The sequence below is a fragment of the Chelmon rostratus genome, chromosome 19, assembly GCF_017976325.1.
Source record: "Chelmon rostratus isolate fCheRos1 chromosome 19, fCheRos1.pri, whole genome shotgun sequence".
Lineage (NCBI taxonomy): Eukaryota > Metazoa > Chordata > Actinopteri > Chaetodontiformes > Chaetodontidae > Chelmon > Chelmon rostratus.
The window spans coordinates 19,010,584-19,038,579 of NC_055676.1; the positions used below are offsets into that span (position 1 = coordinate 19,010,584).

At 41.3% G+C, this 27,996-nt stretch overlaps 3 protein-coding genes and 1 long non-coding RNA gene across 5 annotated transcripts; all 4 read right to left on the reverse strand.

The window, feature by feature from the left end:
• Positions 1–1,024: 1,024 nt before the first annotated feature.
• On the reverse strand, positions 1,025–7,739 carry dipk1b (divergent protein kinase domain 1B). Its single transcript, XM_041960516.1, has 5 exons — positions 7,314–7,739; positions 5,307–5,441; positions 3,590–3,697; positions 2,682–2,858; positions 1,025–2,564 (listed from the first exon to the last, which is right to left on the reverse strand). The coding sequence occupies exons 1-5, from the start codon at positions 7,380–7,382 to the stop codon at positions 1,752–1,754; spliced, it is 1,302 nt and encodes a 433-aa protein (XP_041816450.1). The 5' UTR covers positions 7,383–7,739; the 3' UTR covers positions 1,025–1,751.
• A 465-nt stretch (positions 7,740–8,204) lies between these two features.
• LOC121623345 lies at positions 8,205–14,103 on the reverse strand. 2 transcript variants are annotated; one of them, XR_006007820.1, is made up of 6 exons: positions 13,999–14,103; positions 12,974–13,037; positions 12,803–12,875; positions 12,095–12,165; positions 11,820–11,896; positions 8,205–10,218 (listed from the first exon to the last, which is right to left on the reverse strand). It is a non-coding gene; the product is annotated as an uncharacterized LOC121623345 (long non-coding RNA). The 2 variants fall into 2 exon arrangements; XR_006007819.1 differs by lacking the exon at positions 12,095–12,165 and having other exon boundaries at positions 13,999–14,091.
• A 224-nt stretch (positions 14,104–14,327) lies between these two features.
• mrps2 (mitochondrial ribosomal protein S2) lies at positions 14,328–17,034 on the reverse strand. Its single transcript, XM_041960585.1, has 4 exons — positions 16,984–17,034; positions 16,630–16,746; positions 16,407–16,527; positions 14,328–15,706 (listed from the first exon to the last, which is right to left on the reverse strand). The coding sequence occupies exons 1-4, from the start codon at positions 17,006–17,008 to the stop codon at positions 15,160–15,162; spliced, it is 810 nt and encodes a 269-aa protein (XP_041816519.1). The 5' UTR covers positions 17,009–17,034; the 3' UTR covers positions 14,328–15,159.
• Positions 17,035–17,188: 154 nt separating this feature from the next.
• On the reverse strand, positions 17,189–27,994 carry ppp1r26 (protein phosphatase 1, regulatory subunit 26). The gene is made up of 5 exons (XM_041960743.1): positions 27,605–27,994; positions 20,262–23,607; positions 18,018–18,132; positions 17,835–17,920; positions 17,189–17,742 (listed from the first exon to the last, which is right to left on the reverse strand). The coding sequence occupies exons 2-5, from the start codon at positions 23,534–23,536 to the stop codon at positions 17,700–17,702; spliced, it is 3,519 nt and encodes a 1,172-aa protein (XP_041816677.1). The 5' UTR covers positions 23,537–23,607; positions 27,605–27,994; the 3' UTR covers positions 17,189–17,699.
• Positions 27,995–27,996: the final 2 nt, after the last annotated feature.

A 27,996-nucleotide genomic window follows, 5' to 3' on the forward strand; every position in this document is an offset into this window, starting at 1 on the left:
TTAGAAGTGTTCTTGATTTCTCATTGTATGTTTTTTCTTTGATGTAGAGGGATGCTGCTGCACCGTTCCCAACCATACAACTGAGGCCAGGATAACAGTGGGGGACATAACAAAGAGGGACATGAAGAGGGGCGATAAAATCTGAAAATCTTTTGTGTCTGTCTGTCCGTGCTGCTGTCTTCTGGTCGGCAGGTGTTTCCTCACATTCTTCTGTCTGTCCTGTCCTGGTTCCACTGGCTCTGCAGATAAAGCGAGCTTCACACTGTCGGTGCAGCTGCCAGCCTGAGTGTTGCAGGAGAATCTGCACTCTGTTCACCGTCCCATCTGTGATGCTACTCCAGAGGAGATTAGTAAATTGTTGTGAGAATGGCACCATGTCATCACTGGACCTATTTTTTAACCTCTGAATCATCGCATCATGGTTTCCATCCTGCTGTGTTTCACCAGCCTGAAGCAGAAACTCAACAGCGGCTGTGATCGAATCCCTGCTCTCAGCGTTGGCGTCCTGATGAATACGGACCGTGACTATGAATTCTGCCCACAATATTTTAGTGGGATCATCGGGGGGGCTGATTTGAACGATTCCCATTGTTTCAGTGTCATCCTTTTGAAAACGAATTAAATCACGGGACCAGTGGTGTCAACTCTAACCTCCTGTGTCTCGTCCATCTGTGATCCTGTTCTGTCCATGGGAACTGTCACTGTATCACTGTTGAATGTCTTCGATTTGTTGTGCTTCATGAACTCCTTCACCAGTTTTCTGTGATCTAAAGTTCTGTGTAGTCTAACTGGTCAGTATATAGACATGGTGTCTGTGCATGTGTGATGTCAGTGTATGTGTCTATTATATGTTTTGTCTTTGTCTAGTTTGTTTCGTGCTGATGTGGATGTTTAAACTGTGACCTGCCAACAGACTGCAGACGAGCTACCCAGGTCAGATGAATGCAGTTTTACACTGTGTTGAAACTTATATGGATTCATTCAAGTTTAATCATTTCTGATTGTCCTTTACAACTCTGGCCTGTTCACTTCAAATTGAATACATTAATATCAGATCAATACAAGGGGGACATTTCCTTGACACTTACATAATCTATCTATCTATCTATCTATCTATCTTGTATTGTATATATTCAAATTGAAGTGAACACACATATAGACATATCCTTCTATCTATATCTATATATATCAATATCTAGATAGATAGATATAGATTTATATAGATTTACAATTTCATCCATTACTTGTACTTTATGTCTGCCTTAGATGGAGATTAATTTATACACAGGAACAAACAATGTTCCTTCATATTTACATTTGTACAAAAACAATCAAACCATGTCATAATTTAACTTTGTCTCTGCTAGGGACAAAACGAAAGAATATTCTATGAAACCATTTTGAAAACTAATCATTTACTTACATGTTATTTTACAAATAAAGTCATAGGCATTGCCCTGAGAATATTATGTCTAAACTGATGAATGTAATTCTCAAAATAATGCATTGGAAAATAAATGCATGATGGGGCTTCTATGAGGTTTTACGTGAGTGTGCATCATCTGCCGCTTCATGTTATATATTCAATATTTGACAGTTTCCTGTTGTTCACAGTCAATGTAGAGTGAAAATACATTAATCACCACCACCCTCGAAAACATTTGGCAAAGCTTCACAAGCAAAAACTACTCACGTTCATGTAATAATTCAGGTATTATGTGGAGGTACGGGCTGGATAATCTCACCTGTTTTCAAGAGTACTGAGTGTTAGAAATTTTCTTCCACAGTAATGTCTTCAGGTTGTTAAGGACTAGTGAGTGATGCACCTCCATCTGGCTTGCCAGACCGCTGAGTGTCACACAGGTGCGTAGCTGCTTCTCCAGATCCCCCCGGAGGTCTGAAGGTGCTCCGAAAAGCAGAAAATCCTGCAGGAGCACACATACCTTTGCTAGATTGGGCTGTACAACCTCAGTATTACACTGCTTCACTAGTCGATCACAAGTGGCCGTGCAGTCCCGGCCATAAGTGCAGTCTGCATTAGTCTCACAGCGTCGCCCCCTCAAAAATCCCCGTACAACGGCCTCAGATGCCACACTGCGCAGGTTGGCCATCTTGCAGTCATATTTTGCATTGTAGCCCACATGGCGAGGGCTGGCATCGCATATTAGGAAACTCCCGTAGGACCCGTGGAAGACCTCCTCCACAAACTCCAGCAGGCCAATGGTGATGCGAGCCCTGCGGGGCCAGGCTGGTGCGAGCCAGTGGTTCAGGCTGGAGCTCAAAGCCTCTGGGACCAGAGCCTGCAGGTAATGAGGCACTTCCAGCCTGTAGAGGGAGCTGTGGGCCACACGCTCTGTCACATACAGGTCTCCACAGAAGCCGAGCAGCTTGGGGGTGTGCTCCTTCTCCTGCAGCGCCACCATCAGGAGGAACTCGTTGATCTGGAGAAGAGCCCAGATAGACTTGGCTTCTGCTAGAGACACCTTGCCATCCTGGTTGACATCAGCTAGAGTAATGACCCGGTCCACCAAGGTGCTCAAAGACGACTGCTCACCGAGGTTAGCCTGCATGAAGGAGGTCAACACAACAACAGGTTATTATGAGGCAAACATGGTAAAACAAAAAAAGGAACAAGGAATATTTATTTATCATATATAATGTAACTGCTAAGAAAAAAAGACCTTTAGGAAGCTATGCAGCATCTCTTTAAATTCATCCATAGAGGTTCCACGAGTGGGCTTGTCAAACAGGCTCATCTCTTGTCTCAGCACAGAGTCTGGAGCCCCGTCAGTCTTCACTGGATCCTCAACACCACACTTGATCACGACAGGTCTCTCCTTCCACAGTCCAGTGTACACCTGCAAGAACAGAAAAGTGACAATAATAAGAGATGATAATGGATGCTTGTATGTGAGTTGTACATTAAAGGCCAGTGGTTGGGAAGTGTTTTTTTTTTAAATACAAGCATCAATTTAACACAAGCTGAAAAGACGTTCAGAACTGTATAAAGGTCAAACCTTACCTTCGCCTGCTGATTTACCATTAGCTGGTACACAAACGATCACTGCTTACAACTACAACTATCCTTTTCAGATTTGCAATAAACATGGCAGGAATCACGTCTGATACTAAATGTCGTCCCAACATTTTCTCAGTGTGTTCCAACATTTGATCTCACATTTCCTAATATTAAAGTTTTGTTTTCCTCCAGAAAAAAAGCAACAAAAACAACAGCAAAATCTGTTTCAGACCAAACTGTAAATCGATGAGCCAGAATTTCGATTTCTTTTAGAATTAAATGAAAATATCACACAAATTATACAATTTTTGTTGTTTTTTTAAAATATGTGTGTGGGGAAGCCACATTGACGATGTTATAATAAAATAATTATATGATATATTTCAAAAGCATAAATAAAAGCTGTGCCACTTCATTCAATAATCTAAATGTAAGAAATGCTTGCGTTTCTGGTTTGCACATTAAAAAGTTTCACTGTGAGAAGAAAAAAAAAACAGTGATTGCATGCAACTTGTGGCAGGTTTGGAAGTCTTTTCTTAGAGTAAAAGTTGGTGTGTGTGTTTATTTTACCTGATGTATGGAGGAGGTGGACATGCAACGCTGCAGGGTTAGAGTCCTCTGATCACACAATGCCTTGCAGGACGAGCCTGATATTATGCCCCTTCTGTAGTGATCACACTGCAAAGGAAACAGGAAATGCACATCATTAACCACAGGAAACAGATTATCCAAGTGCCTCACCCTCTTGCAAATCCAATATTATAATATTATAAGTATTTCTGTTTATTTACACCTCCAAGGTCTGCAAATAGTCTCTCAAACCTTTAATTGTGCTCCATCCAACACATTTCTAACATCACATCTCATTCGAGATGTGCCACGCTGCTCCTGTCCATTAGTTGTCGCTCTCTGGTTTCCTTCTAATGCTCACCATCTGATGCTACCACCTGCCCAAATTTAACTGCATCTGGTAATTAAATGCAATATAGAATGAAAATTAGCTGTATGTGTATGTTCAGCACAGAATCAATGGTTTAAGAACAAGGCTTTGTTTTTTGTGCTTTTATACTAAATGTATATACCACTGCAATGGTCCCAAAATTAACTATTTAGTATAATATTAGTATAATACATCAGAACTAGATGTAGGTCTAGACAATATGTTTGAGTTTCATGTCCTGACATTGGTGGCATTTTACCCGATAAGACTGTTAGTATACTAATATGAATAAATGATCCAGTGCATCTTCATGCAAGTATCTGCACAACAACATCATCTGAAAACACTGCAATCTGATTTCATATACTGTGACAAAATAGCTAGAGGTTTGTGGGGCTTAAAATAGAAAATCTAGGTACAGTGATGCACTCAAGAATAGATAGGGAACATAGTGGAGCATTTAGTAGCAAACAAGATGGATAGCTCTCTCAGGAGTTAGTGGAGACCGAATGTTGACATACATTCATCAAGTGGGCATGGACAGAAAGCCAAATATATGATAATGTTGCTCCGTATTCCCTGGATGAGTAAATAAGGCACTATTTGCTAAGATGATATGTCAGTTATATTTGTTTTTGTTTCACTGCCCCAAAGTGGCACAAAAAAATGAATTATTCTTATTCAGTGAGTCAACCCATTAACAAAAGTGCAAATGTATGTGCCAAAGAGTTCAAGTTCAAATGAAAAACTGTCAGGCCCACAGAGGAGGTTGCACATTAGAACATTTTAAACTAAACCACTAAACAACTCTATATTTGCCTTTAATATAAACTACACTAAAAAACTACCACAAATACAAATCTAGTGGCATGAAAAGCGTCCATATAATCGAGTGGACTTTTATTTTTCACACTGTCAGAAACTGAGGCGATCACAAACTATACATCCATCTGTTGTGCAGACCTGATTATTTGTTACAATGAGCTTACATCATCGATTGTGTGCCTGGAGTGTCTCAATAAATGTCAGTGCCTGTTCTGTTGTCAGCAGCTGAAAGCTCTGGAAACAAGCACAGCAGGAGAGTAGTTTAGTTATAGGCTGCATCTCATCCAGTGTCAAAGGCGGAGCATGAAGGAAGAGGCCAAACCAAGCAGCCCCCAACTGTCCCTCCTCTTCCTTCTCCTGCCAAATTTCCCTTTGTTTTGAAGTCTTGCATATTATTCATGTGTCTGAGCACTTTTCCTATTCTATGTAGACCACAAACATGCTTAAAAATATTATACAATGTGTCAGATTTTTTTTTTACTATTGAAATTGGCTGCTGTAGTATTCAGAGACGACACTTACAATGACCATATGGCAGACGTGCCCGCGGCAGAGTTCCGAGTAGGAGGCATACTGCATATAGATGACCCAGCTGGCAATGAGGATGCCCATCCATGCCAGGAGAAGGTACTTCACCTTAATGGCTGGGAGACGACTCTTCGAGGGAGTGGGAGAAAAGGGTTGGATGGGATGGAGAAGAAGAATACACAAAAAGTCAAGAAGACACAGCAACTGGTCATGAAAATAGATCTAAACTACAGTGATTGAAAGAACACGTGGTCACTCAGGTCAGGATAAAACAAAGTGAGCTGATAATCAGTGGAAAAATAAGTATTCTGAGCCTATACTTAAGTAAAGAGACCATAGATTAATGTAAATATACTCTGTAATAAGTCCAAGTCCTGCTTTAGAAATACTACCTAAGAATTAACAGCAAAATGTACTTAAACGTATCAAAAGTTTGATTTTTATCATTAATTTTTTTTTTATTTATATACGTTTGTATGGCTGCACCCAATATGGCAGTCAGGCCGCTGTCCTCGGGACTAACCACAGCACTAAAGCAGCTCTCATTAATGTAATCAAAGATCCTCCATAACACTAGACCGGACAGCAGCTGTCAGCCATGACATTTAACTCAGTAGACTAGAAAATTCAGTCCAGCTGTGTCATTAACAGGCTCTTCCAACCTTACAGGCTGAACTTTCTCTTGACAATTTTAAATCTAGATTCATTGCGGGGTCCCAAAAGGTTTAGTTTCTAGGCCCCTTCCTGTTCAATCTACATATGCTGCTACTTGATTCCAACACGATATCTCTTACCATCCATATGCTGATGATACACGATTGTATATTTCACTTTCACACAATAACCTCAGCCCTATAACTGACCAAATCAGTGAAATTAGAATCTGCAGGTCAGACAGGAGATCCAGTCCAAACTGATCTCGCTGTCTCTGAAACCCAGTGACCAGGTTAGAAATCTAGCTGTTATCTTGGATTCGAAACTCAACTTCACAAGACACATTAGTAGTATAGCTAGGCCTACATTTTAGCACCAAAAAAATATTTCTAAAGTTTATCAATCTTGTCACAGTCAGATGCTGAAAAACTTGTTCACATGTTCGTCTCCTCTGAACCTGATTAGTGCTATATTGGGGGAATCCTAAAAGACTGTGAGATGACTCCAGCTCATTCAAAATGCTGCAGCTAGAGTACTCAAAAAGCTGGCTTCCGATAAAATACGGATTTGATTTCAAAATATTGCTCACTGTCTACAAATTACTTAATGGTCTAAGCTCCTAAATACATGTGACCTGCTCACTGCTAACAAAACCACCAGAGACCCCAGATCACACTGGTCTCCTACCTGAACCCACGATCAGAAATAAATCTGGTGAAGCTGCATTCAGTTACTATGGGCCCACCCACTGGGTCATATTTCAAAAACTAGAACTAGACATTTTAAAATCTATGTGTTAAAAACATATAAAAAATCTATTCATGTTCTATTTTGTGTTGTTTGTACTTGTCGTGTGTAAAGGACACTGAGCTCGCCTTGTGTGAAATGTTGTATATAAATAAATTTGACTTGACTTTAGGGCCAGCCACACAAATGTGTTCTAATCTTTTCCTCTTTGAGTTTTGAACCATAAGTTAAATGAATCCATATCAGAAGTTTAGGGAAGAATTGTCTCGTTTAAGTGCTAATAACTCACAGACATCAAATACATGGCAAACCTTTACTAAACTGAAGGGGTCATAATTAAAAAGGTGTGTGTGTGGGGGGGTAAACACAGCTGTTAAATGCAGCGCCTTGAATTTGAATGAGTTGAATTCATAAGGTCGATCAATGGACATCCTGCACCCTGTAATACTCTCAAATGTTTAAGATCCACGACATTTTGTGGTGCAGTCCACGCAGATACCGGCCTGGTGGTTTTGGCACGCATTCAGGTGATTTACCGTGCGGACCCTGTCACTGCAACAAAGGGCAGCAGACTGACATCATGCTGTCCTACCTACATACCTGCAGCCCTTTGGACAACGGGCAGAACAGCACCAGATGAACCAGTCTCCGCAAAGCTCTGGGCATCATGAGCGACTCTGCGAGGAGGCAGCGGAGCGAGAAACCAGGGATCCCTGTCCGATCACATCCTCACGGCAAACCTACGCCATGCGTCGCGGATAACCAGAAACCGCGCAGTGATGCGGCGCAGCGTATGCCATCATATCTCCTCCAGCTCCCTGTTTCACTGCAACAACAGCACGGGGTCTTTAGAGTACGGTTTGATCATCCAGTTTTTCAATTCAAGATCATTCGCATGAAGAGAAAAAATGAAAACAAGAGCGCGTCCTTGAAATTAGGCAATTTCAGATTTAAGCGCCATATGCGGCCAAAATTAAAGACCTCTTCCGGCCGCGATCACCAGCGAATCCGATTAACGCAAAACGCAGCTTTCTTCGTTATCTCGTCAGATGAAGCTGGACACAACTGACACAGGAAAAAAAAACCGGTGGATGATCCGACGAGCACACAACCTCCGCTGCCCAGCGACTCATCACTGCGCTCCGTTAAAGGGGAGGATGCGGGGTCTCAGCTGTGAGGTGGTTTTATGCCGCCGACATAAATTTAGCCTGCGTTTCCTGTCCTGTTCTTCCTGAGAGGAAACAACAACCGTCAACAGCACTTAAAGATAGATTTTAGATTATGCAGAGAAGTCAAAGCTGTTGAGAGATTAAAAATGTCAACAAAAAATAAAAAATAAAATAAAACACTGGGTTATTTTGCGTGCCCTTATTAACATTGAAGCAACAGATCTATTTGAGTCTACTTTTACATTATTGTCATGAACCTACTAGGACGTTGCATTTATTAAGATAAGATAAAATAAGATAAGATTGACTTTATTGATCTCCAACCGGGGCAATATGGGTATTACAGGTAGCAGATAACAGCAGTTGGGGGGGGAAAAAAGCAACAGAAATAGAGAAGTACAAAATACAGAATACAAAATAAAAGCTGACTATATGTGTACATTTTATACAAAGCACTACATAAGAGAAAAAAATATGTAAAAAATACATATTGTCATGAAAATATACTGGCAAAAATTCTGTAGAATTTCACAGACTTTACAGAAATTGTACATGGTGGTTAAAGCATTAATGCTATTGCACAGAAATAAATATGTATTTGTCACAGTAGAATACTATTATTACTGATATGTAGAGCACTCAATATTGCAAGGACATTGACATATTGTAACATTTGTCTATTGTCCTTTAATTTGTTAATGGTTTCTTGTCATCCTGAATTTGATGCCTGCAACAAAGAATTGGGACAGAGGCATGTTTAACCCTGTGTCTTCTGTTGTAATGCATTTTCACTCTGTATTGACTGTGGACGACAGGAAACTGTCATAAAATTAATATATAACATGAAACAGAAAATGATGCAGACTGACTTCAAACCTCATAGAAGCCCCATCATGCGTTAGTTTTCCAATGCATTATTTTAAATGTACATTCATCAATTTACACATAATATTCTCCAGGCAATGATTTCCTCTGTATCAAGCCTGACATATTTTGCTCATGTCGACCACGTAGACATATGCAGGAGGACAAAAAGCTTAAAGATCTGGGGATGAGAGACACTGATGGTGGCTGTGACAGCTTTGCAGAAGCAAAAGCCAAAGCTGCCCAGGTAAAAGGAGGTGGCTGACATCATAGAACCTCTTTTGGTTCAGGTGTCAGACTCTGAGTACGAGCGGCTGCAGGGGGACATCTTTCTGGCGGCTGAAGCTCTTGCAGATGACATCTCTCGTGCTGTGATTGGTGAAGAACGGTCTTTGACCAAGACCCACCAGGACGCCCACGCTGAGAGCAGGGACTCTATCACAGCTGCTGTTGACTTTCTGCCTCAGTTTGGTCAAACAAAGCAATCAGGATGCGATGATTCAGGGGTTAAAAAATTTGTCCAGTGATGAGATGGTGCCATTCTCACAACAATTTCTCCTCCTTTTACTCCTCCAGAGTTGCACAGATGGGACGGTGCCTGAGTCACACCGACAACTGAGTACAAGGCAAACTCGTCAGTGAGCGCTTGCTGTTCCTCAGTTAAATTCCAGCAGGTGCAGTTCCTCGTGCAGCCACCTCAGCAGTGTGACCACATCACCAGAAATTTTGAATGAAGAATCTATTTCTGATTCTTTTGGTGTCACAACGAAACCAGATGGCTGAAAATATGAAGAATTTATCAAATATTCAGTAATCTGTTGCTGGAATAAACATATTCTAAAAGCAGGATGGCTTTTTAGAATAACAAGTTGAACTCTTTTTGATTGTCAATACATTACTCGTTTAATTGAAGATAATCACACTTCTGCATCGGTGTACTGCATGAAAGCAACAAGAAAAGCCAGAAATAAATGTATATGCATACATGGGACACACATTGTATCTGAATGGTTACCATGTATAAACACCACTGACGCAGCCCTTGGTTGATTTTGTCCCTGGGCCTCTTTAGAAACTTGTGAAGGAGCTTTCTGTGGGAGAACTGGGAGAACTGCAGATGGCAGAGATGGTTTGGTCTCTTTCTGACAGGGAATCCTGTCTGATTACTCCCCCACATGTCTTAACTTCCTCTCCACATGGTGGTGGTACTGGTCTTGGTCTAGAGCAGTGGTTCCCAACATTTTTTTTTTTTTTATCATTTGTATCACTGAGTATACTGAAAGTTTTCCTACATCCCTGAAAATCAAGAAGAGCTTGCAACCCTCCATGAAGCTTTGGGACCCACAGGTTGAGAACCGGTGGTTAAGAGGGAGATACCTCTTCAGCAGTTAGACACATACTGTCCTGTTGACCTAGAATCCTGACTGAAGACGCTCCCCGTGTCCTTCGTCTCAGCTCACGAGGAGGTGATCCTGTGAGGGACACAGTGGATGAAGGTGAATGCCTGGTCTGTGCTTCAGGCTGGAGCGCAGCTCCTTTCTGATGCCATATAGGGGAGAATCTATTCTATTCAGTTGATCCAATATTCCACAATGAAAACATCAGACTGATCATACATTCCATTCTAGAAAAAAAGTTTATATTTAAAGCATTTATCAAAATTCAATTGCTGATATATGTTTGAATTCATTCTTTTAAAATAAGTGGGCATGTTGCATGAAATGCTCGACAGATAGCAAACAGAGAAAATGAGCAGTCAGCTGGATGTGCTGGGGCCTAATCGACTCTGCTGGTGAGAAATTCCAGTGGAACCTACATAGAACAAATAAAATAATGCCCTGATAAACCTCAGAGGAGTACGTGTAAAAGAGCAGAAGTATTTTTAACTATGTTTTAAAAAGTGCCATGAGTAGTCTTGGGGCCTCAACTGCTGTTGCAACGTCAACAAAGGTGTCGTGGGTAGCTAAACGAGAGAAGGCAATTTCTGAAGAAAGTTTAGTGTGACCGCTGGATGTTGAAAAGCTGACGCTACATTTTGGTGGTTTTATAAACTGAGTAATAGCAACCTATGAAAGTGTATAATAGGAGTATGAATAGTTTGAAAAGAGGATGGAGGATGCCAAATAGTGTGTATATTTTGTACGAGCAAGTAGCTGAAGGAGTCTGAAGAGTTCAATTAGTTGGAAAAGCTCTAATTACTATGAGTAAATCTCAACGTCTGAAAGATGTGGAACATTGGAAGATTTGAATAGTTTCTCAAACTATGAATGAATAACTAACGTGACTAACGAATAAGGTTAAAAAGAATATGAGTAGGTGGAATGGTGGAAAGGCGATGAAAGATTCAAAATACAGTGTAAACTGGATGCTAAACTGCACAGCTAGCCTCACTTTGTACAAAGAAACAGCTAAAGGAATATGAATAATGGCTGGGAGCTAAACTGCATCACTGGCTCAGACGTGGAAATGTGGGAAAATGTTCAATTCGTATGAATGGGACTGAACAGTTGAATGAATGTCGGAATGTGTGAAAGATGTGGAACATCCTAAGACTTGAAAAATGCTTGAAAAAGTGCAAGCATGTCTGCGTCCTGTGTGTGTGTCAAACTGCAATAATAAGCTCATCTCAATTAGCTTTATGGTCCCAACTACAGTCAGGGGTTGCCATGGTAACCGCTGTTTGACAGCACATTTCATTGAGGTTTTAGATGAGACGCACCTCTCATACTCCTGCTTCTACCTCAAAGATAGTAAATCCTATTGCCTAAATGGCAATATTGTATGAAACAGCAGACCCTGCTGAGCACACGATGTATGCTATATTATTTATATTAATGATAGGGAAAATTTTAAGTCTCAAGTCTCTGGAACATTTGAACAAATCGAGGCGATTTGGGGTGATGTTGGAGGAGCTGAACACAGATGATAGTGTAGACTTTCTATTCTCTGCCACCTCATGACACAGGCTAAACGCAATGACACAGTGCAACGTCTCATGGGACACGTTGGGACGACTGCAGAGGAAACGCAGGAGCAAATAGTCTGCAAGTATCAAGTCAGCATGGATTCTCACCTTCCCAGGCAACTCTGCCACTGCTCCGCAGGTTCATCTGGTGGAGGTGAACCTCTGGACCTCCATATGATGAAGATCTTAACGAGCAGAAAAGAAGCAGAGACAAAATGTTTAAACCACATCAACTGTGTTTTTGCCCTACTTCTTGTGTCTCTTAAATTTTCTTGATACCTTCGAATGAGGATGTACTGCATGTTTTCATTTTCAGAATGACCAGGAATATTTGCAAAGGATGAATCATTTGATGTGTATGTGTGATTTATGATGAAATTCACCTAAAAAGCATCATTCAAACAGTGAGTGGGACACCAGCAATCTGCTGCGACTGATAGGGTTGATGTTTGTGCTACAAATAAACAATACAATAATTATAATATTAATAATAATAATAGCAAACTGTATTAGTATAGTATCTTTTACACAAGAACTGGTGCCTATAGTGATTCACAACAAAGAAATCACATGCATTAAAACACATAAACCATAAAAAGAGGGATAGAAAATAAATGTAATGAAGAATAAAACCAACTTGATAACCACAGCAAAAATAAGATGAAAATAGAATCCATTTAATAATAGTAGTGATAGAGTTAAAATAGAGTACATAGAGCGCATAAAATCAAGAAAAATACAAGATTTTTAAAGAAATGCAGCACTGCATAGTAATGGGCAAAGTGCAAAGCTAAAATAGTGAACAAGGGAGTGAGCAATGTAGCTAGCTCATTCAGGGCTTTGTATACAAGGAGGAGGACCATAAAATCAATCCTGCATGTGACAGGAAGCCAGTGCAGAGCAGCTGAAACTGGACTAATGTGCTCTCTCCTCTTGGTTCTGGTTAATAGCTGTAGAGTTTTGAACGAGCTGAAGTCTCTCAGTGTTTATTTTTTTTCTCAGACACATAATTGAAGACTGACGGAAAACACAGTCAGACAGACCAATTTATCGAGACAATTGGTTAAGATATCATGGCCAATTGTTGTTACCATGCTGTGTACCGCTGTCATCTCAATAATCGGGACCAGCTGTCCTCATGAGGGCAAGGCCACCATCTTCTCGCTGTGTATCCACCAGCATGAACAGGAGAAATACATCAGAAGACAGAGGAGACACATACTCCAATACAAGATCATACCCATTCAAATGTATTTACATACCAGAGATCATTGTCCATTGGTCCATTAACATTTGGTATCCATGAAACAGCCCTGAAGGCCACATCTATAAGTGAGAAATCAAGTTACTCGTATTATTCAACAGCACAGGGCAGCATGGACACATTTGGAAAACATGGTACAATTTGCTTTGGCTGACCTCTAACTTCTAGCAACATTTCATGGTGAATATTAAACAACTTCTTGATTGACAAAATGTTGCTGTCCCTGGATTTTTATTTTCCACAACCACGTCATTTTTCTGTCAGTTCTTTTATTCATCACTTTGTCAGAATTACAGGTTCCAGCTTATCAAATATGATTTTTTTCTGGCTTTCTTACTCATCTGTAACTTCATATTTTTGGGGTTTTGGTCAGCTGATAGGGCAACACAGTGTTGTCACAATGGGCTCTGCTTTTCATTATTTACATGAACAGACCAAATCAGTCTATCATCCATCAGACAGACTGTCCCTCTCTATTAAAGTCACCAGGGGGCGACAGTGGGACGTTTGTGTTCCAGTCTTTTCCCATATCTTTGACATTTCTAGAATTATTTCTCCCCACCAAAGGTTGCCTAGAACAATTTACACTAAAACTGGGAACATTTTTAAGCTCAACATTACTGCCACTTCGTAGTAAAGACTGACGCCTGTTAACGGCCATACAGGTCATATTTATTCATTTTAAAATTTCGGCAAATTCGGATAGGTTTAACTATAAAATTATAATAAAGCAAAGTGAAAGTTGTGATACCATCCTGAACGTGAACTTGGGATGTCCTAAAACCTAAAACAGTGCTGGCATTTATCTGAAAACAAAGGTCAACTGTGATTAATACTGTTAAGTGGAAGTTTGAGTTTAAGTAGAAATGGCGTTTGGTTATTAGCTTTAACATTTGCTATTATTAGCGAACATTTAAATTATGAAACACGTGAAACTGTTTTCATCAGTAATGTGGAAAACGATGTTTTAAAAAATACAATCGTTATAAACTTTCTGTAACTTCGTCATATTCTCCCACTTACCATGTTTATCCTCGCAGCTGTTTGGCCGGTGGTCAGGTGACCTTACTGCGCCACTACGGAACCCGAGAGAAGCCAAAATTCATCAACTGTCGCGAAAGAACAGGCGTTATTTACCGCACTAAATATTAGTTTGATGCTTTTGCAATTTAGTGACTTCTTTAAATATTCTCTAATACAGTGATGGTGCCATAACAAGTTAAATTAGACACTACTAGCTATTTACATAGTAGCAAAAACACAGAAAAGATCATATTCAGAATTTAAACCATTATTGTTGATATTGTTTCATAAAACACTCTAAAAGTGACATGAATTAAACATTTACCAGATGAACACAAAAGTAAATTTTAATGACTTTGGCAGTACAGAGCTTACCATTTTGCTAAACTACAGCAAAGGTGCAACTACTCTTGCATGGGGACATGTTATCTCATACTCTCAATACTTAAATTAGAGCTGCAACAACTAGTAAATAAACTTACAGAAAACCAACCTGGAACTATTTTAAAAGAGCTGATTGTTTCAGTAATTGTTCAACATTTTCTGGTTCCATCTCTTCAAATGTGAGAATTTTTCTCCATCGCTGCTTTACATCAAAATAAATTGAATACATTTGGGCTTTAGACTGTTCAGATAAAACAAGAGATTTAAAGATGCTACATTGGGTATTTTTAATTGTCAAATTATTGTTATTGTGTCATGTTGCAGCACATTCAGTGACTGAATTTAAGCAGGGTTTTTGGAGAAAAAAAAAAACAGATGTTGTAAGTGTGATACTGTGATATCATCTGAAGGAGTAAAGTTAATTGGGTAATGTTTGTGTGCACATGATTGTGAATAAAACAAATGGTGTCTGATTTAGAATGTCAACAGGCCGTGGAGGTTCATGTAATCATCAACGGTTGAATTTGGACAAACACGCTGCAACGTGATTCACTTACACTGCAAGGAAATGTTAAGAACAAGACCATGTCACAGAAACAAGATTCATTGATGTTACAAACATGCACACAAGTTCAGTCTTAACACTGCAGCATATTTCGCTAGCATCATCGCCATCAGATCTTTTCCAAACGCAGACGCATGATGATAAGGAGCAGCAGACTGAATTGACTTTATATAAATGCATTTTCAATGTCACTTGTTTCAGAATATATAACATCAGGAGCTTGGAGTGGAGGGTGCTGACAGGCTGCACAGTAGCTCCATCTGTCTCCTTTTGTCCTTGGCACGGTTGATAGTCATCTTGAATAGGCGACAGAACAGCTCCATGCTAGCTGGAGTGTCATCGTTCCCAGGCACAGGGTACGTCACCAGGCTTGGGTTGCAGTTTGAGTCCACCACACCCACCGTGGGAATGTTCATCTTTGCTGCATCTCTGATCCCTACGTGCTGCTGAAACACATTGTTGAGAGTGGACAGGAAAATGATGAGGTCTGGTAGGCGGACTCCAGGGCTGTACTGGATGGGGGCGTTGGTAAGGAGGCCGCCCTGCCAGTACCGCGTGTGGGCATACTCCCCACATTCCTTAGCAGTGCTCTCCACCAGGTGACAAAACTGACGCCGGCGGCTGACAAATAGTATGATGCCACCACGATATGCAACATGGGCAGTGAAGTTCAGGGCTAGTTGAAGGTGCTCCACGGTCTGGTCAAGATCAATTATATCGTGGTCCAAACGGCAACCATAGAGGTAAGGTTCCATAAGCCTAGGTTTAAATAAATAAATAAAAAAAGGCCATTAATCAAAATATAAAATTGATGGTACACAGTTGTGACTGGGATGTTTATTCTATTATTCGCATATTTAGTCGCTGCAGCCTATTGCATTCCCCTCTGCGTTATATTGCCTCATTGATATGACACTCAAACAACAGCTCACAAGATTATTCCTTCTCATCAGTTTCTTTGCTGCAGTAAGCTAATCTTAATGCATAAAGGTAGTGTTGATACTACCTCAACATTTCCTGCAGATCTTAATGAGAAGGCATTAAATCTTTGTTAGATGTGTAATTAGGCATTTTAAACGTCCAACGCACAATTAAATAGAGGTGCTCAGTACAAAACAACTAATGTTGAATCATAAACAGTGAGTCACTATTAAATCAACTGGAGTACCTGGAGTTATGTAGTTTAGCAGCAACATTTTGGATTGCGTTACATACAACACAGTATGGCTGCCATTAAAATACTGTAATGATAATTTAAGTACTTTTAACACTACTGCAACACCAATGCATTGGCTCTGGAATGAAATAATAATTATGCAGTTCGCACAATTATCGACTGCAATTGTGGATTTGCAACAAAATAAACAAATGCTTTATGAACATCCCATTGAGCTTTGAAAATGTGATTGTAAACAAATGTGATCTTTTAAGTTGATGAGGTGTGCGACTTAATACCAACCTGTGCCTGCAACCTTTTTTATGGCCAAGATGCACTCTGGCGTCGAACAGGTCTTTCAACGAGAAGAGCTCTGACACATGGAAAAAGTCCGGCTTCTCAAGTGGCCGGTTCATTATTTGTTCTGCATGAAGGAGAAATGATATTACTTAAAGTCTGGAGAAAAACAGCACTGGCTAACGTTAGCTTACCTATACGCTAGCTTCGCATTCGCCGGTTAGCTCACCTGTAACATTGTCAGTTTGTTGTTGAGGTAAGTTGATGGACGCTGCAGCGGCATGTTGATGTCCGACAGAGGAGTATCCGACTGTAACAGCTCGTAAGTGTCGTAGCCCCAAAAGGCCTAAACACAGGGCACACAAGTCGGTAAAAACATCACAAATTGACTCCTAACAAGCGAGTGCTGCTAGCTACCTAGCTAGCTACTGACGTTAGCTGTTTGCTACTTGTCGATTTGGATTACAAGCATAACACAGACAATGCCACACTTGTTCTACAAACCTGAAAATTTGTGTCATACACTCAAAATATTCCGACTACAACAATATTGTACCGCACAGTTAAAAACACTTGAAAATACCTTTCGTCAGTGCCCGGGCTGCCATGCTTAGTTGAGTACCACGGAAGGTCAGCCAACTGCGGCTGCGTGTGCGTGAGAATGCCGTAAAGTTCTGTCGTAAAAGTTCTCTATAATAGACTACAATACCCAGAGTTGTTTTTTCACAACTTTATTGAAAAACACATAGAACACTACTGACATTTCCAACCTCATGTTATTTGGCTACAGAAGCTGTGACAGCCAGTGTTAAAGTAAGGGCGTAACTCCTGATACAGAACACATGGAACAGCCCAATATGAGTTTTAAAGAATAGCAGCTAGCAAAAACCTTGACACCAGAACGCTTTCATTAATTAGGAAAATGTGGTAAAGACAAATGGCAGCGTACTCTGGTAGTTTCTGGGCTTTAAGACTTACTTTTTAGAAAAACGCTGCAAAAAGAAGAAATGCCCAGAATTGGCTATATTAACAAACAAGCAAACTTTGTTCCTCCTACTGCTATATTTTTTCTCCCTTTTATATAATTTACAACATTACAAAACTTCTTTTTTCAAAACCCAACTAAGAAAATGGTATATATAAAAAGTACAAACATACAAAGTTGCCCCTGGCCTGCAACATCAAAACTAACAGCACACCTCCAAAAACAATAAAGTGCAAAATAATTATTCGACAACCCATATACTGTAACATCAAACACAGTCATGTACATGCATGCTTCAAATGCAGTATGGAGTTTTATTCTGTTATGTTGCGGTGGTGACTGGCTGCTTCATTTCTCCTGAAAAAGAGCAAAATCATCCAAGATGAAGTGGTTTTGATCTGACTCATCACTCACTGCGGAGAAACAACCATTTGGATCCAACCACATACCTGCTGACTGGAATGAACTGAAGCTTTCTTTTGACACGTTGCACAGTCATGTTCTGCTCAGCAGCACTACAGAGAGAAGGTACCCCCTGCAAGCGTTGTTTGATATATATTTCACACCCTCTGCATCTGGACAACTTCTTACAAACAGTCAAAGTTGAAGTCGTGTTTCTACATAAATTGTACCTTCTTGTACTTTTTTGCTAGGTAGCCCCTGTTGAACATCCTGCTTCTCTCGTCTGTGTTAAGCGCTATGCAAGGTCTGAAGGTGATGCCAGGGTCAATGGCACTTGACAACGACCTGAACAAGGCAGAGCGGGACACACATCACAATTAATCACTTAATACTCTAATCTTTCATCCGAAAGTCCATCTTCAAGCCAGTGAACCTGTAAATTAGGATGGCAGGTGTTCCATCAACCATGACGAGTGTTTCTATGATGTAAATTAGTGAGGAAGACCCACTGTTGCTCGGATTCCACTCTTTATTACACAGATGCACTTAAAAGAGACAGCAATTTTTTTTTTTCTGAAAGAGTGAAAGAAAAAAAGAAACACTTCTTACAAAATATTTACAAAACCTGGCAATGCACAGCATGTTCAGTAACTTTTTTTTTGATAAACAAAAATAAATAGCCTTTTTTCACATATGAAATTCAAGAAAACTTCAACATGACAAAGAAATGAACACACTAAATATCAAGTTGAGCGAGACAGAGAGGAGCAACTATGTGGCGTCTGTGGAATCTGGAACAACACTCGAGTCGTAGAGGTAATAAGTCCAAGACCGTTTAGTGGCTTTCATCAACAAATGAGCTTTAAATTTAAACCTTAGAATTAAATAAGGGCACTGTGTCAGAAAAAAAAAAAAAAACAATATTGAGAAAATTAAATATCTCCATGGTGGTCGAGAAAGAGTACAAGATTGTTCCAGTAGCCACCAGTCTTCTAAGATTGCATTAAAAAATGTGTCTGCTCAGGGTCCAAAGGTATAATCTGTTTTAAACTGACCCTGGCTGTTTCTCTTTATGTGCAAAAGTTAGAAAGGCTCCGCTTAATCTGTGGTTGAGGTGAGAAGGCAGTTTTCTGGAATTAAACTCCAGCTTCAGCAGCGTGAGGTAACGACATACAGAGGGAAGGTAAAAAGGGAAAGGGTGAGAAAGAAAATGTGGTGTGTTTAAACAAGCAGCCACAGTGAAACTGAAAAATACAATCAGTTGTTGACATGGTAGAATTTGGGCAGATAAAGTCATGGTAAACTGTATCAGGCTAGATTGTATACTGTGGTATCTCTCTGCAATCAGATGTGCTAGAAAATAAACTTAAGATGCATCACCCCACTTTGCATGAGATTTCCCAAATAATAGTGTTTATTATTGCTGCTTAGACGTACTGTATCTTCATTACAGATTAATCACCTGACTCAATTTATCTGTAACAGTATGAGGTGTAAACAAAACTGAAAAATGCCTCTCAGAGCTTCTCAGAGCCCGAGGCGACGTCTTCGTGTCTTCTTTTGTTCAACCTCTAGCCCACAATCCAAATATTTACTATCAGATATGACAGAGAAAACCCTCCCATTTGAAGCTGGAGCCAACAGAAGTTTGCCTTTTTTTTTTTGCTTGAAAAATGGAACAAATAATCAGTCTTCTGCTAATCAATACTGACTAATCAGTCATTTCAGGCTGTGTAAAATGTGTCCTTTTGATTGATTGTGCACCAAAATGTAAATGCATCTCATGATATATGTTAATCTTATAGCTTTAATTGAGTTACCGCTACCTAATTGAGTGATGGAAACCTATTACAGTAACATGAACGACTTTTTAACTTTTGCACATAAAAGGTTTTTGACTTCTTCTTAAAGTAAACCTACATCTCACGTGTTAATTGTGCGAGATTATGTAAAAACAGCAAGCAGTTTTCTGATGAACTTTTGTGTCGTCCCACTTGTACATTAAAAAGATACAACTCAAATTTTTAAGCATTTGGACTTAACCGTGAATCTTTATTTTGTCATTTTGACTGGTTTATTTTTCTTGGTCACTTCTTTTTACATAAAATACGAAAGATATTTGGGAAATGTCATTTTCTGCAAGAAAATATTCTACTCATGCACTCTGCCTCTTGTACCAATATGTCACTGTATTGCTTTTCAAAGGTTTAATGATATGAATTAACCTCAGCGCACGAAAAAAAACGGTTTCATCCATCCAGCCATCGTGTTACATAGCCGTATAAATGTACAAACACATTTAAAAAATGCCTGTTTTGTTTTATTGTATCAACAAACATTCCCTTAGAGCCTTTAAATGAATGAGCTTGATCACAACCTACGTTATATTTCTTAGCGGGGCACAATCAAGAAATTAACTCACATAAAATTGGATTATGATACTATGGGACATAGTGACCAAAGAAAATACTTACAATGTAGAAAAGCCCTGCTTCTTCTCTGGATTTCTCCTGTTGTCTGACTCACAATCTGCCTCATCTATAAACTCTTCCTCTGTTTTTTCTAGATGTACTTCTTTATCATCTATCTTCATGGTCTCGCCTTCTCTTTTTCTCTCACTTAGCAACTCTGGCCTCTCCTTTCCCTCGCTCCTTTCCCTGCTTCGAACCTGGACATGGTTGGTCCTATTAGATTCCAGCTCAACAAATGCACTCTTGTCCTTGGGCATATGCACCGTGCTCTTTGCCTCTCCATCCACGGGGCACTGCGTCCTGTGGCCAGGCGCAAGGCTCCGTGTGAAGGACACCCTTGGATGCTGCGTGGCAGTAGATAAAAGATTTAAAACAGGGGATCTGAATGTGGTATTTACAGTTGTCTCTCCAGAGCAGGGGAAATGTGCTCTGCAGGTCCTTGCAGAGGACCAAACAGTGGCTGGAGTTTGTGATCTGGGGGTGATGATCCCGCTTTGAAATGGTGGACTTGCCGATGCAGTCTCGCTGATTTTAGATGAGGTGATATGGAATGGAGTTCGACTGAGAGTCCTAGTGTCAGTATTGAGGAGTCCAAGGCTCTGGCGCCACTTGAGTGACTCTGAGCGGGAATGAGCAATGTTAGGACTCAAAACCGACCGAACTCGCTCCACCTGTGGGGTGACGGCCTGGACGCCGCCTTTCCCAGCGCTGGGCCTCTGTTGCTCGGTTCTAGCGGCCCCTGCACCGTCTGCTGGCTCCAAAAGACCAGGGCTGCAGGACTGGGCTGAGGTCAGGTGTGATTGTGCGCTGACAGTAGAGATATCTGCAAGCGAACTCTGTGGCGTTTGACGAGGCTGACTAATCGGAGGGGATTGTCCAGAGAGAGGACTGATACTTTTTCTTTGAATATCAGCCAGCTGATTTTCCTGTTTAATGTCTTGATTTTGAAGCGGGGTAAAAACCGCGCCAGTGCCGTTCCTCGATACGTCTCCATCTTTACTTTTCCCTGCTGTTGAAACTTTGGCCTTTTCAGCCAGAAACCGTCTGATCTCTTGCTCAATGCTATCATCGCTGTCAACTGAACTGCTGTCTTCCTTTATCTGCAGCGCGGTCTGAGTATTGTGCAACAGCGGGGGGTCTTGGCCCTCAGCTGCTTTCAATTTCTGTGTTTCTCCTTCATGCATATCAAGCTCTTCTCTCTTATTAGTTTGTTTATGCTGTGAAACGCCCATTTTGCTCAACCCAGACTTGTCTTTCATCTCATTCTTACTCTTGTGTACCTTTTTCAAAGCAGCCCGCTTTTTAGTAGGATCGGGTTTGAACTTTTTGGTCTGTAGAGCATTTCCCAGCATTGGTTCTTCATCCTTGAGGCACTTCCTTGATTTTCGCTTTAAGTCTCTTGTTTTTTTCTTTGACTTCTTTTTTGTCTTGAGCAGGTCTTTTATTGCGGTGTCTAGGTCCTCATCGCTGTCGAGTGAGCTGCTTTTATCTCCACTCTGCTCTGTCTTGTGTTGTGGGTGTGTTTGACTTTTTCTGGGAAAACAAACTGGGCTCGATTCTTTCCCCTGCTCGGGTAAAGGCTCGGGGGGCATTTCTTTAACATTGTTATCGGTCCCTGATGTGTTGGAAATGCTACAATTTTCTGCTCTGTGTTTTCTTCTGTGTGTCAAAGACAACCTCGGAGGCTTCTTTTGGGTTGCAACTTGTTTTGCTTTCGCTTCCTCTGGTTCAGTTACACTGTGGGGCTCTTGAGTCGTAGCAGGGCCGGGCGGCTGTTTGTGCATTTGGCCCTTCTGCTCCAGAAATTTCCTGATTTCTTGCTCTATTCCATCTTCACTATCGATGGAGCTGCCATCACTTTCCTCATCGGGACAGTTGTCAGGGAGCGAAGGTTGCAAGGAAGATTCGGAGGGTGCACAACTGCTAAGGCCGACACTGTGATGGAAGGCCACAGGCATGACAGTTTTTGAGATGTCCAGTATTGCCTCAGCACACATGAGCTCTGCTGTTGTGTTTACCTTTGGCGGGGCAGGGGTAGGGTTGGGTTGCTCCTTATAACTCTCCACTTTAAACAAAAGTAATCCGTTTCCTTTACACTTGGAGCTCTCTGGAAGTGTATTCTTGGGTATGAAAACAGATGAGGGAGGCGGTTGAACAGATTTCACTTCTTTCTCTCTTCTGGGCTTTTTCTTTCTCGCTTTGAGTTTCTTCATGTTTTCCGTGCTTGTACTTCCAACAGCATGTATTAATGACTTGCTAAAGGGTTTCTGCTTGTGCAACAATGGTTTCAGGACGCTCTTCTCCTTGAGCTGCTCAAGCTGGTAGCAGCGTATAGCTTCTTCGATCCCGTCATCACTCGTGGAGTCAGACTCCTCTTTGAATGCGTGTGGACTGAAAGTTTCCCTTTTGTTCTGCTGCTCCCTTTTCTCTAACTGGTATCTCTGAATGGCCTCCTCTATGCCATCATCGCTACTGGAATCATTAGAGTCTTCCTCCATCTTTACTGCGACTGGGCACTTTACTTTGTTGACGAGGCTGACTGTTTTAGAGGGGCTCTTTGTCTGCTCTTTAGGCAAGACTACGCTCTTGGTTGTTGTACTTGAATCCAATTTTTTAACTGTGTTGTCATTTAGGGACGCCTTGTTTTTGATATACTTCTTTATAGGTACAACAGCTGGTGCTGTGAGAGTCTCAGCTTTGACACTTTTCGGAAACTGGTTACTGGCAATCAAGAACGTACTGCTGTCAGAGCTCTGTTTGGAAACCTCTGGAATGGGTGGGTTCTTCCTGGGAATTTTGGTTGATGGGAGAAAGGTGAAGCACGGTTCTGCCTTGCGTTTGTGATCATCCTTTTCCTTCAGGTATTCCAGTATTGCCTCCTCAATTCCTCTGTCCACTGAATCATCGCTGTCAGAGTCACTGCTCTCGTGGTCGACTGGGGAGGAAACACCTGCCTGCTGCTTTTCAGTGGGACCTTTTGTTTTGGACTTGGCTCCCACATAGGAACCCATTGCGACCTTGCAGACTTGGGGATGACCCTCCTGTCCTGATAGCACGTTTCCCTCGATCTCGTCGCCCATCTCGAGTGAGGACTGGGTGCTCCTAAGGCTCTCTATGATCATCTGGACCTTGTCTGAGATAGGTGCGCCTCTGGTGGACAACTCAGTGTCAGAGTCATTGAAGCAGATAGGAATAGGAAGGCTATAGCCTCCAGGTGGGCCACATGTTCTCCATTCTGTTTGCGTCGCTGCGACAGGAGGTACATTCATCAAGTACATTCTAGTGAAGTGAGGTGAGGTCCTTGACCATTGGAGTGCAGCTGCCTCCGGTCACAATCACATTGTTCAATCTGAGAAGGAAACAGAGACACAGTGACAGGCAAGTCAGACTACACTGATAATTCAAGCTCCTACAATGTAGAACTTCTATGGGATTCATCTATTAAAGTATCCTGACTGCATTCATTATTATTCATTCCACTTCCACACACTGGATCATTTTGACAGAGCTCTCCATGAAATCCACTAAGTTATTGGAATATTGCAAACTGATCCATCCAAAAAGATTTGTCTGAACATGTCCGCATTTACAATCTCTTTAACTGTGTACAGACCTCTAGAATTGACTATTTATTGGGACAGGAATGTTTCAGGTTCTGGCTACAACTACTGACAGCTACCAACATGCATAATGTCAGCAGAAAAGCTGCGATGAATAATTATTTTAATTACCTATTAATCTGTTGACTATTTCTACAAGTCATCACTTATTTACTCTGTAAAATGTCGGAAAATTCTGAAATTTCCCACAGCAAAAAGTGACATCTTCAAATGTTGGCCCAACTAATAATCAATTAGCAAATCATCATTTTTGACATTCACATTTTTACAGTCTTTAAATAAACACGTGATATAATCAAAGATTTTTGATCAGCTAAAATTGCTGCTTGATCTATCTATCTTGATCAGCTAATACTCCTAGCATTACTTTATATTGCTTGTTGTCTCTGGTTATATTACAGTATCTCCATACGAGTTGTATTTTCGTTTTAATTTATCATCTGACCCTGCTGTTGATCTCTAATCACAAAGGAAAACCATGATGCTGTGTAACAAATAAGCATGTTTTAAAAATAGCTCTGTACTAGTTGTTGCTAGTGAGCATTTGATTTTGCCAGTTGCTATAATTTAACCATCAAGATGAAGAAATAATATTTCCCCTTAATGCACATCAAGTTATAAATACGTTTAAGTCTTTGACTATCTCCTTCACTTACCCTAGACTCTCTACAGAATGGCCAATACTGACAGAGCTTCCAATCAGAATACAGAACATTTCCTTGCACACAACATGCTGCAGAATAAGCATCGTTGCTTCAGTGCTCTGCTTCCATCCTGTGGACTAACTCCGTGTGACCACTCTGCAGTACTAATTGCAGCCTGTATGATATCATGTAAAATGAAATGGTGCTGCACGGTTCCGGGAGATTTTCTTTACCCCCTCAGGGCTGCAGGAGTTGGTGATTATTCATGGGAGAATTTGTGAATTTCTGGGGGACTTTAGATGACTCTGTGTACAGTATGCCAAATGCCTGCAGCGTCTTCACAGTACAAGCCTTCTAGGGACTGGCTTTTGTCAGTCACCTAGCCATGTTTTGGTCCTGTTTACCAAAAAATCCCACATAATCGCTAAGTCAGTCATTGCAAGTGCATGTAAGTGGTTTCTCCTTTATACACAGAAACTGAAAAAGACCACGACACTGCTGAGACAAAAGCGAAAAGGAAGCAGTGATGCTGGAAGGCTTTTAATATGTAACCACGGAAGGAAGTCTTCTGGTACGTTCTGAGGGGAAGAATGGACGTCACTACAGCTCTGACAAATTATGACTTCAGGTCTTTCAGATCGAGACAAACCTTTGAAGCAAGCCAAAAGACACAGGGCTGCCCAAAACCAGATTGGCCTGATGGTGGACCCCAGGGCAAAAATAATCTGAGGGATCCTGTTCTAGAGTTGCTTCAAATTGATTAAAAGTAAAGTAAATCTATGACTTTTAATTTAATAATACACTAAGTAGGAAAAATGACAAGTGAAATATTTAAAAGTATTAAAAGTTGACTTTGACACCCTTCTACAAGACAAGGCTTTTGAGTAGGAAAAAGGGCAGGGGTCACCTTCCTATTTAATATTAGTCCCTATTACAGAGCAAATTTGCAATTAACCAAATTACCTTAAAGTAACTACCACACCGTGAACTTAGGGCTTTCAGGCCCCCTGAGGGTCTGGGCCCCCTTGGCAGTTGTCCAATTTGCCCAGTTAGTCATCCAGCCTTGAGGCTGCCCGAAGCTGTGATCGAGTCTTAAATGTATTGCAGCACAAATAATAAAACAAAACTGCACTCCAACCTGACATTTTAACACATGCTCTCCTTAGCTTAATTTAGAAGTGGCTCAATGGAACCCACTTAAATGCCCCCATAGGCCCCCAGACCCCACTGTATTAATTTGAGAACAGCAGATATAAATTTACTGAGCATGGAAGGTATCAGGAGAAAGCTTTCTCATATTGTATTACCAGTGTGTGCAAATGAGTAAATCACACCCTTAAATTACTTCATTTCGTCCTCCAAATTATTGCTGTTAAGATGCTGTCGGAGCAGGAACTGCGGGTACAGGTATTTGTTTCTAGTCCATCCATTAATAAAGCAGCACCCAGAGCATCAGTGAGAGCCTGGCAGCTGGGCTTTAATACAAATGTGCCCTCTAATTACCATATCAATGACCTCAAATTAACAGTGTTAAATCATCATGTTTATCCAATTGGTCCCTGTCCCCTCAACAATCTTTGCGTAATTCAGTTTTAAAGCTCCACTGGATGTTGTTTAAGCTCTCTCTGATGGACAGCTCTGACTGTGCACGCATCCCGCTGAGTAATGCAATACAGACTAAATACAGAAAGCTGTCATGGCACGAGCAGGCTGGGCCGCTGGGGTTCAGTCACTGGTGGAAAAAGTGTTCAGATGTAAGTGGAGCTGCAATATCACAATTTAAATATATTGTATAACAAGTAAAAGGATTGTGTTCAAGTTACTGCACTAAAAGCACAGCTGTATTATTAGCAAAATGTACTTAAATGGTCAAAATTAAAGGTACACCTCATGCAGAAAGAATGACACCTGTCTGCCATGTCATTATATAACACATTATTGGGTTATTAATATTAATGCATCAATGTGTATGCCGAGTTTTAATGCTGCAGCTGATGAGGGTGGAGCTAACTTTTAATCAGTTAAACATACTTTTCCAGACTGCAGCTTGTTTGTGCTGATTCTTGCGCACAAATCGAAAGTGTTACTCCTGGTACCTGCCAGCCTCCGTAGATTCTGGATAGTAATGTGGCACCTTGAACTCTGCACGACTATGAGACCGTCTTGAGTAGCCAAATGTCCAGGGTTGAACCCTACAACAGCCAGTATCGCGCCTCCACGAACATGTATGTTTTCGGACATCAACCCAGTCGAGGAGCCAGTTAGCCTGCAGGACGCACGCCAAATGTAGATCCTCCAGCTCGGTATGCAGCCTGCAGGGGGAACGAGCAACCCGGCTACAGCCTGACACCAGCAAACAATATACCAACTCTTACCCACCCTCCTCAGTGATTATATCCTGCAGAACCAGATAGAAAAGTGCGAATAAACTCCAGGAAGCCGGGATGGGTCACCAAAGACGCCCCGCTGGAAAAACAAAAAAAGCCGAGAAGCCCATAAACCGAGCTAAGCCCGTAGCATAACGCAGTCGTACGCCAACTTTGTTTGACATATCATGTGTACAAAGAAAGTTTCACCACTCACGCCAACATTAGTGGGTAGTATTTTCTGTGTTGCATAACCAAACGTGTTGTTGCGTGGATTTTCCCTCCCGTACGCTTTCCTGGATGCAACACGGCAACCCCGGCTGTCCCCGTGAGCCTCTAGCGGCGCGGACTGCACCGTTGCCCGGCGTACGGCGTTAGGAGACTCCGCAGAGCAACCATGTTTCTTGGTACCGGCCGTGGTTGTCAAAACCCAGCGTATTCGGTCAAGAACAACGCCGAACGCGTGTAATATCCGTTAACGGAACCGTGTAACAGAGTACAGCTGACTTTTTGGGGTAGAAATGGACGAGATGGGGGGAAACATCGGAGGGATATAACCGCGGCTGGTCGGCGACTTGAAAGACACAGGCGGGCCTCCCGGCTGCTGCAGCCCCGGCATTTTCTCCGGCAAAGAAAGCCTTTGTATTGAGCCACTAGCCTCGGCTATTTTCACCCAGCTACAACCCCACAAGACACGGCGCACAAGTTTAACTCACCTGGATACGACACAAAAAACACCGCTACGGTAAGAGTGTGTTCATTGCTGTGTCGGCAGGTATCAGGAAAAGCCGTCGCGGAGATATCTCGGCGTCCGTCAGCAGCTCACACACCGCCTGAAGCTCTCGCCGTCGAGTCCCCCCTCCGCTCCGACTGCCGGGCGGACAAGCTTCCTCAAACCCTGAGTCCAGCCAAGCATGGATCCCTTTCCAATACGGCATCGGCAGTTTTTTTTTTCCCCCGGAAAACATCAACGCTTGCTTTTAAATAACTATATTTGACATTATTACAGCAGAAAACACATTTATATGTATTTTAATGCTGTATTAATAAATAAAAACAGACTTTTCCGGGAACAATTAACCGTACAATAACCTCTAAAGGAACTTTT

Coding starts and splice junctions, on each gene's coding strand:
- dipk1b (XM_041960516.1), bottom strand. CDS start 7,382: ATGATGCCCAGAGCTTTGCGGAGACTGGTTCATCTGGTGCTGTTCTGC. Junction 5,442..7,313: donor CGTTGTCCAAAGGGCTGCAG/GTATGTAGGTAG, acceptor ACTCCCTCGAAG/AGTCGTCTCCCAGCCATTAA. Junction 2,565..2,681: donor TGCTGCATAGCTTCCTAAAG/GTCTTTTTTTCT, acceptor TCCTTCATGCAG/GCTAACCTCGGTGAGCAGTC.
- mrps2 (XM_041960585.1), bottom strand. CDS start 17,008: ATGGCAGCCCGGGCACTGACGAAAG. Junction 16,528..16,629: donor ACAAACTGACAATGTTACAG/GTGAGCTAACCG, acceptor TCCTTCATGCAG/AACAAATAATGAACCGGCCA. Junction 15,707..16,406: donor AAAAAAGGTTGCAGGCACAG/GTTGGTATTAAG, acceptor ATTTAAACCTAG/GCTTATGGAACCTTACCTCT.
- ppp1r26 (XM_041960743.1), bottom strand. CDS start 23,536: ATGTACTTGATGAATGTACCTCCTGTCGCAGCGACGCAAACAGAATGG. Junction 17,921..18,017: donor TAGCAAAAAAGTACAAGAAG/GTACAATTTATG, acceptor CAACGCTTGCAG/GGGGTACCTTCTCTCTGTAG. Junction 17,743..17,834: donor CAGTTCATTCCAGTCAGCAG/GTATGTGGTTGG, acceptor GCTCTTTTTCAG/GAGAAATGAAGCAGCCAGTC.